Consider the following 8,069-nt stretch of genomic DNA (forward strand, 5'->3'; position numbering starts at 1 on the left):
GTACACCCCATCACCACCCATGCATAGCTTCTCCCTCTATTGACATCCCTCACCAGAATGGTAGATTTATTATAACTGATAAACCTACTTTGACACATCCTAATCACCCATGGTCTGTAGTTTACATTAGGGCTCACTTGTTATTGTACAGTCCATGAATTTGTACAAATCTACAATGATGTGTGCCCATCATTATGGTGTCACAGAGAATAGTTTCATTACTCTAAATTTTTTTGTTCTCCACCTATTCATTCTCTGCCCCAACCCCTGGCAACCACTGATTTTTTCTTTTTTCTTTTTTTACCGTCTCCATAGTTTTAACTTTTCCAGAACGCCATATGTTTGGAATCATATAGCATGTAGTCTGTTTAGACTGGCTTCTTTCACATAGTAACATGCACTTAAGTTCCTTCATGTTTTTTCATGACTTGATAGTTCATTCTTTGTCAGACAAAGAAATAACATTTCATTGTAGGCATGTACCGCACTTCATCCATTTATGTCCTGAAGGACATCTCGACCATTTCCAAGTTTCATCAATCATGGATAAAGCTGCTATCTAAATATCTGTTTCTCCATGTGTGTGTATGTGTGCATGCGTGTACACAGGCTTTTGTGTCTAACATTTTCAGCTCCTCTAGATAAATGCCAAGGAGCATGATTTCTGGATCATATGGTAAGACTATGTTTAGTTTTGAATGAAATCAACAGACTTTCTTCCAAAGTGGCTGTATCATTTTGCATTTTCACCAGCAACAAATGAAAGTTCTTGTTCCACATCTTGCCACCATTTGTTGTTATGAGTATTCTGGGTGTTGACCATTTCAATATGTAGTGATATCAGTAATATCTTATTGGTTTTTAATTTGTATTTCCCTGAAGACATATGATATGGATCAGTTTTTAATCTGCATATGTTTTGTGTATATATGTTTGCTAGTAAGGTGCATGTTAAGGTTTTTAACCCATTTTTTAATCCAGTTCTTTTTTTCTTATGTTAAGTTTCAAGATATTTTGCTATATTTTGAATAAGAACACTTTATCGGATGTATCTTTTACAAATGTTTTCTCTGTTTTCTATGACTTGTCTGCTCATTCTCTTGACACTGCTTTTCACAGAGCAGACAATTTTAATGAAGTCCAGCCTATCATTCATGAATTGTGTCTTTGCAGTTGTGTCCAGTTGAGTTTTGAGAGTTCATGTCTGATCGCTAAACTGATCTCTTTCCTTTTACATCATATGTAGGGCGAATGCTGCTTATAGTGTTTCATTCATTCTCTTCTTAACTTTGTCTCCTCTCTGAGGTCTAGACCTTTCCTTTTGTTATTCCTCTGTAGTTTATGTGGTCTGGCCCCCTAGTTAGAGAAACGATACCAGACCTTGGCTCTAATCTGTTATTTTGCTCTCTTATTTTTCCTACTGCCCCCCTTTGTTTGTATACTGTTTGCTTCTCTTTGGATCTTATTCCTGTTAGTAAGACCTTCCTTGATCACCAGTTCTTCTCTCAGTGGACACTTCTTGTTTCTTCCCTGCTTTTTATTTTCCTCATCACATGCCACTCTCTCTCATGTAACATGCTCACTGCTTATCTTGTTTATTTTCCAGCTCTCCCTGTAAGATCTGTGCTACATGGGTATAGCGATCAGTGGTCTCCGTTCCATTAATATCCCCAGAGGGAAAAGCATTGTCTAGCAAATAGTAAAGCTCAAAAATTATACTGAATCAGCATTGTTTTAGTGGGGGGCAACTTGTATATTTTAAATTACAACAGTGATCTTGAAACAAACCTGAAAGGGCTTAATACATTTTATGATCTATAAAATTCCTCTCTTAAATGTTCAAATAGTCTGTGACTGCTTTGAATGGCTGTCCTAGTCTTTGTAAAATGGTTTCCTGACTGCTGCTGCTACAGACTTCCCATCTGCTCCTGTAAGATGATGCTTCTCAATGTTGTCTTGGATGTGAGCCTCTTCCAGGGAAATCACTCAAACTCGCTGCTGAGAAATTTTGCCATTTTCAGAGGAAGAGCAATTGGTGTAAAGGTAGCTCATTTTCCTTTTCATTCAGTTCTAATTTGATGATAAAGACTTCAAGGTGCCTCTTAAGTAGGTCCCTTTCTTTCTTCATCCCTTGAAAATCTGCTTTCTGCTCTTTCCAAAGGTAAAATTATAGCCTGGGCTATAATCATTTAAAATACATAACCCTGTCTTTATTTTATGCAAATTATCTGTAAACCTTATTTCTAACATAAATGGAGGTACAACATTTCCTTGCTAAATTTTGAGTTAAAACTTTCTGATGATCTCCTCCAATCTCCCTTAACCTTAGGTTCAAGTAAAAGTCATTTCCAACATAACATGTCTCTCCCTTGTTCTTCATTATCTGATGTTCAATAAAAACCACCATTCCTTTGTGGGTCAATCCAATCTTGACCTTGGAGCTCTTATGCCCTGCTCACAAGCTATCCAGTGACCAAATCAGAGTCAGTTTGGAAGTACATGGAAGGAGGTGACTCTTAGAGACTTTGACTGTGTCGCAGAGTCTATGAGACCAGTTACTTGGCATGTCTCATCTTGCCTCTTTTTGGAATTGGGTGCCCTTTCAAGTGAGGGAAGAGAAAAGAGTTTGAAATAGTTAAATTAATAGTCTCTATTAACATCACACACCTATTGTACAAAGACAAAACCTTATCCAGCATATTATAGCCCACATGGATATTAACTATTTTTGCAGATTGATGGCTCAGCCAGTTGACAATGAGAAACATTACAGGGAACAAGTCATTTCACCCCTCAATGGCTGTTTTTTTTTTTTTTTTTCCTGGAGCTAATTAAACTTCATTAAACAATATTTGGGGGGAAAAAACAAGTAATAAAAAAGTTAAATGTCCAAATCACCCATATACAATAGGAACATGAAAATGCTAATAGGCTCTTCCACCTTACATGGAACACTGACTGTTGTCTTCAGATGAAGACTGAGAAACTGCATTGGACTTCACTCAGGGCAGAAGAGGCTGCTGGACACGACACTGGAATTTTCACTGGCCATGGCAGAAGTATCCCTGGGGACAGTTCTGGCCTGGGCTCTCTCGTCTCTCAAAGCTTCCTCATACCAGAATAAGAAGGAAGTGGGGTCAGTCCCACTGATCTTGGCAAAAAACTCCAGGACTTTCATCTTGCTGGTTTCAGCATAGGCCCTTGGACCCCATAGGGATTCATAGTGTGGCGGATCACTGTGAGGCACCTGCCGATACTGTAGATATTGTTCCTCCACCAAATCATTGGTGATGAGTTTCCTGGGCTCCCCGTAGATGAAATCCTCCTGCCCAGCATACACCCCCATCGTATTCAATGCTTTCCAGATTTTCTCCTCAGGGGCACAGTTGCCCTCCATGAGAATCATACCCAAGATAAGTATCAAGAAGCCGGTCTTGGGCATTCCCCCTTCATTACTCAGCATCCCATTGCAGGTGAGGTTGAATGTTTTGACAAGCTCATAGGAGCGTCTCGTGGGGTCCATGTCTTTCTCTTCAATGCCAAAGACAACCTCCATGCACTCACAGACTTTGCTGAAGATCTCAGGGAAGTTGTCCTTGTGTTTTCTCATGACACTCCTCAGCATTTCTGCTTTTGTGGTGGGTTTCTTTGTTACATGTTTGACACACAGGAACTGCACCAGTTCAGCCACTTTGTTGTTTAGCTCATCACTGAGCGAGGACTCAGGATCCGGTGGAGTCTGGGAGGTGCTGGGCTCCTCCTCCTCTTGGCTTCTGGAATTCTCATCAGATTGACTCAGTGGAGTGGCTGAGGTGGCAGTGGGTGAGAAGCAGGCTCCCTGAGAACTCTGGACAGCACTCAGTGCCCCAGTGGCAGGCACCTTAAGAGACTCCTTCACCCTCAATAATCTAATCCCTATCTCATTCATGCCTGCTTGGGTCAAAGCTACACATACATTTGTCAAGGTCAGATACAAAAGTCAGATTAAGATATATTTACTAAGCCCTAGGTTACTTATAATGGCTTCCCTGTGGCTCAGACAGTAAAGAATCTGCCTGCAATGTGGGAGACCCAGGTTTGATCCCTGGGTCAGGAAAATCCCCTGGAGAAGGGAATGGAAACCCACCCCAGTATTCTTGCCTGGAGAACCCCAGGGACAGATAAGCCTGGTGGGCTACAGTACATGGACTCGCAAAGAGTTGGACACAACTGAGCGACTGACACTTCCACTTTCAGATCACTTATAAAATCGCTGCTAAAGGCCATAGACACGTGCTGCCACAAGCTGCACAAGAGCTGCAGTCCTGGGAGGTCAAGGACCCTGGTCCACAGGGATTTATCCATGTGGTATTGCGTTTCATATAACACCAACCCATTGCTGGCTCTTTCAAGATTCCTGGCCAGTGTGCCAGCATATTGATATTTTAGGGTCCTAATATATAACAAATAGGTCTTTCCTTCATCCTATGCTACACACAAATTTGAAAAAGTAGACATATACATTTACAGATGAATATTAAGATGGCAGGTTTATTGAAAGAGCAAGATTGGAGGAGAGATTTCTGTATGTGTGCTCATTGTAGCACTTTAAAATTCTGCTATTGCTGCTGCTGCTGCTAAGTCCCTTCAGTCGTGTCCTGTTAATCGGATTTACCTACATCAAAACAATAGGACACCATGTGAAACAAAACAGATATTACCCAAATGCACCACAGGAAGGAGCGGAGAAAATGTACGTGGGACAGAGACCTCCACCTTAGAAAAATGTGCATGGCTAAGGCACCTAACGTGGAGAAGGCAATGGCAGCCCACTCCAGTACTCTTGCCTGGAAAATCCCATGGACAGAAGAGCCTGATAGGCTGCAGTCCATGGGGTCATAAAGAGTCAGACACGACTGAGCGACTTCACTTTCACTTTTCATGCATTGGAGAAGGAAATGGCAACCCACTCCAGTGTTCTTGCCTGGAGAATCCCAGGGGCAGGGGAACCTGGTGGGCTGCCGTCTATGGGGTTGCACAGAGTCGGACAAGACTGAAGCGACTTAGCAGCAGCAGCTGTAAGGCATCTAACCAGCAGTCAAGCCAGGGAGTGTGTAAGCTAGTGTGTCCCCCTACTCTCCTCTCTCAAGGCTTGGCAGTGGGGCTGTGTTGGTGAGCAAAGTTAAGATAATACATAGCACCATGGAGTACAAAGTCTAATGGGAGAAGTTGATACCAAAAACCAAAACAAAAATTCCAGATAGTAAAAATGTATAAAGAGGTAAAAAAAAGTTTGAGACAATGATAGTTAAGATGGTATTTTAAGTATGGCTAGGAAGAGTTCTATTCAACATAGAGGTCAGAGCAAATATTAGTGTCAGATTATAGATAGAAACAATATGCTAGTCCTCTTCATTATGTAAATAGCAGAGTCTGCATCTCCCCCGTGTGTTGAATGTATCCCTTGAATAGTGCTTTGAGAGACAGCAGTGAGGATAGAATGACCTAGAATGTTTTATATCTTAAGAGCACACTGGTGCCTTTCCTTAGCATGATGTTGATGTTCAGTCAGTTCAGTTCAGTCGTTTGGTGGTGTCCAACTCTTTGCGACCCCATGAATTGCAGCACGCCAGGCCTCCCTGTCTGTCACCAACTCCCGGAGTTCACCCAAACCCATGTCCATCGAGTCGGTATGCCACCCAGCCATATCATTCTCTGTCGTCTCCTATTCCTCCTGCCCCCAATCCCTCTCAGCATCGGTCTTTTCCAATGAGTTAACTCTTCGCATGAGGTGGCCAGAGTATTGGAGTTTCAGCTTTAGCATCAGTCCTTCCAATGAACACCCAAGACTGATCTGCTTTAGAATGGACTGGTTGGATCTCCTTGCAGTCCAAGGGACTCTCAAGAGTCTTCCCCAACACGACAGTTCAAAAGCATCAATTCTTCAGCACTCAGCTTTCTTCACAGTCCAACTCTCACATCCATACATGACCACTGGAAAACCATAGCCTTAACTAGACAGACCTTTCTTGGCAAAGTAATGTCTCTGCTTTTCAATATGCTATCTAAGTTGGTCATAACTTTTCTTCCAAGGAGTAAGCATCTTTTAATTTCATGGCTGCAATCACCATCTGCAGTGATTTTGGAGCCCCCAAAAATAAAGTCTGACACTGTTTCTACTGTTTCCCATCTATTTCCCATGAAGTGATGGGACCAGATGCCATGATCTTCGTTTTCTGAATGTTGAGTTGTAAGTCAAGTTTTTCACTCTCCTCTTTCACTTTCATCAAGAGGCTTTTTAGTTCCTCTTCACTTTCTGCCATAAGGGTGGTGTCATCTGCATATCTGAGGTTATTGATATTTCTCCCAGCAATCTTGATTCCAGCTTGTGCTTCTTCCAGCTTAGTGTTTCTCATGATGTACTCTGCATAGAAGTTAAATAAGCAGGGTGACAATATACAGCTTTGATGTACTCCTTTCCCTTTTTGGAAACAGTCTGTTCCTCCATGTCCAGTTCTACCTGTTGCTTCCTGACCTGCATACAGGTTTCTCAAGAGGCAGGTCAGGTGGTCTAGTATTCCCATCTCTTTCAGAATTTTCCACAGTTTATTGTGATCCACACAGTCAAAGGCTTTGGCATTGTCAATAAAGCAGAAATAGGTGTTTTTCTGGAATTCTCTTGCTTTTCCATGATCCAGCTGATGTTGGCAATTGGATCTCTGGTTCCTCTGCCTTTTCTAAAACCAGCTTGAACATCTGGAAGTTCACAGTTCACATATTGCTGAAGCCTGGCTTGGAGAATTTTGGGCATTACTTTACTAGTGTGTGAGATGAGTGCAATTGTGGGGTAGTTTGAGCATTCTTTGGCATTGGCTTTCTTTGGGATTGGAATGAAAACTGATCTTTTCCAGTCCTGTGGCCATGGCTGAGTTTTCCAAATTGGCATATTGAGTGCAGCACTTTCACAGCATCATCTTTCAGGATTTGATATAGCTCAACTAGAATTCCATCACCTCCACTAGCTTTGTTCATAGTGATGCTTTCTAAGGCCCATTTGACTTCACATTCCAAGATGTATGGCTCTGTGTGAGTGATCACACCATCGTGATTATCTGGGTCGTGAAGATCTTTTTGTACAGTTCTTCCATGTATTCTTGCCACCTCTTCTTAATATCTTCTGCTTCTGTTAGGTCCATACCATTCCTGTCCTTTATCGAGCCCATCTTTGCATGAAATGTTCCCTTGGTATCTCTAATTTTCTTGAAGAGATCTCTAGTCTTTCCTATTCTGTTGTTTTCCTCTCTTTCTTTGCATTTATTGCTGAGGAAGGCTTTCTTATCTCTCCTTGCTATTCTTTGGAATATAAGCATTCAGATGCTTATATCTTTCCTTTTCTCCTTTGCTTTTGCTTCTCTTCTTTTCACAGCTATTTGTAAGGCCTCCCCAGACAGCCATTTTGCTTTTTTGCATTTCATTTCCATAGGGATGGTCTTGATCCCTGTCTCCTGTACAGTCACGAACCTCCATCCATAGTTCATCAGGCACTCTATCTATGAGATCTAGTCCCTTAAATTATTTCTCACTTCCACTGTATAATCATAAGGGATTTGATTTAGGTCATACCTGAATGGTCTAGTGGTTTTTCCTACTTTCTTCAATTTAAGTCTGAATTTGGCAATAAGGAATTCATGATCCAAGCCGCAGTCAGCTCCCAGTCTTGTTTATGCTAACTGTATAGAGCTTCTCCATCTTTGGCTGCAAAAAATACAATCAGTCTTATTTCGGTGTTAACCCATCTGGTGATGTTCATGTGTAGAGTCTTCTTTTGTGTTGTTGGAAGAGGGTGTTTGCTATGACCAGTGCGTTCTCTTGGCAAAACTCTATTAGTCTTTGCCCTGCTTCATTCTGTATTTCAAGGCCAAATTTGCCTGTTACTCCAGGTGTTTCTTGAGTTCCTTCTTTTGCATTCCTGTCCCCTATAATGAAAAGGATGTCTTTTTTGGGTGTTAGTTCTAAAACATCTTGTAGGTCTTCATAGATCCATTCAACTTCAGCTTCTTCAGCATTACTGGTTGGGGCATAGACTTGGA

General features: G+C 41.6%; 1 protein-coding gene across 1 annotated transcript; it reads right to left on the reverse strand.

The window, feature by feature from the left end:
* Nucleotides 1-2,998: 2,998 nt before the first annotated feature.
* On the reverse strand, nt 2,999-3,928 carry LOC101106847 (melanoma-associated antigen 10-like). Its single transcript, XM_004010052.4, has one exon. It carries the CDS (start codon nt 3,926-3,928, stop codon nt 2,999-3,001), a length of 930 nt encoding a protein of 309 aa, XP_004010101.2.
* Nucleotides 3,929-8,069: the final 4,141 nt, after the last annotated feature.

The sequence above is a fragment of the Ovis aries genome, chromosome 6, assembly GCF_016772045.2.
Source record: "Ovis aries strain OAR_USU_Benz2616 breed Rambouillet chromosome 6, ARS-UI_Ramb_v3.0, whole genome shotgun sequence".
In the NCBI taxonomy this organism is placed as follows: domain Eukaryota; kingdom Metazoa; phylum Chordata; class Mammalia; order Artiodactyla; family Bovidae; genus Ovis; species Ovis aries.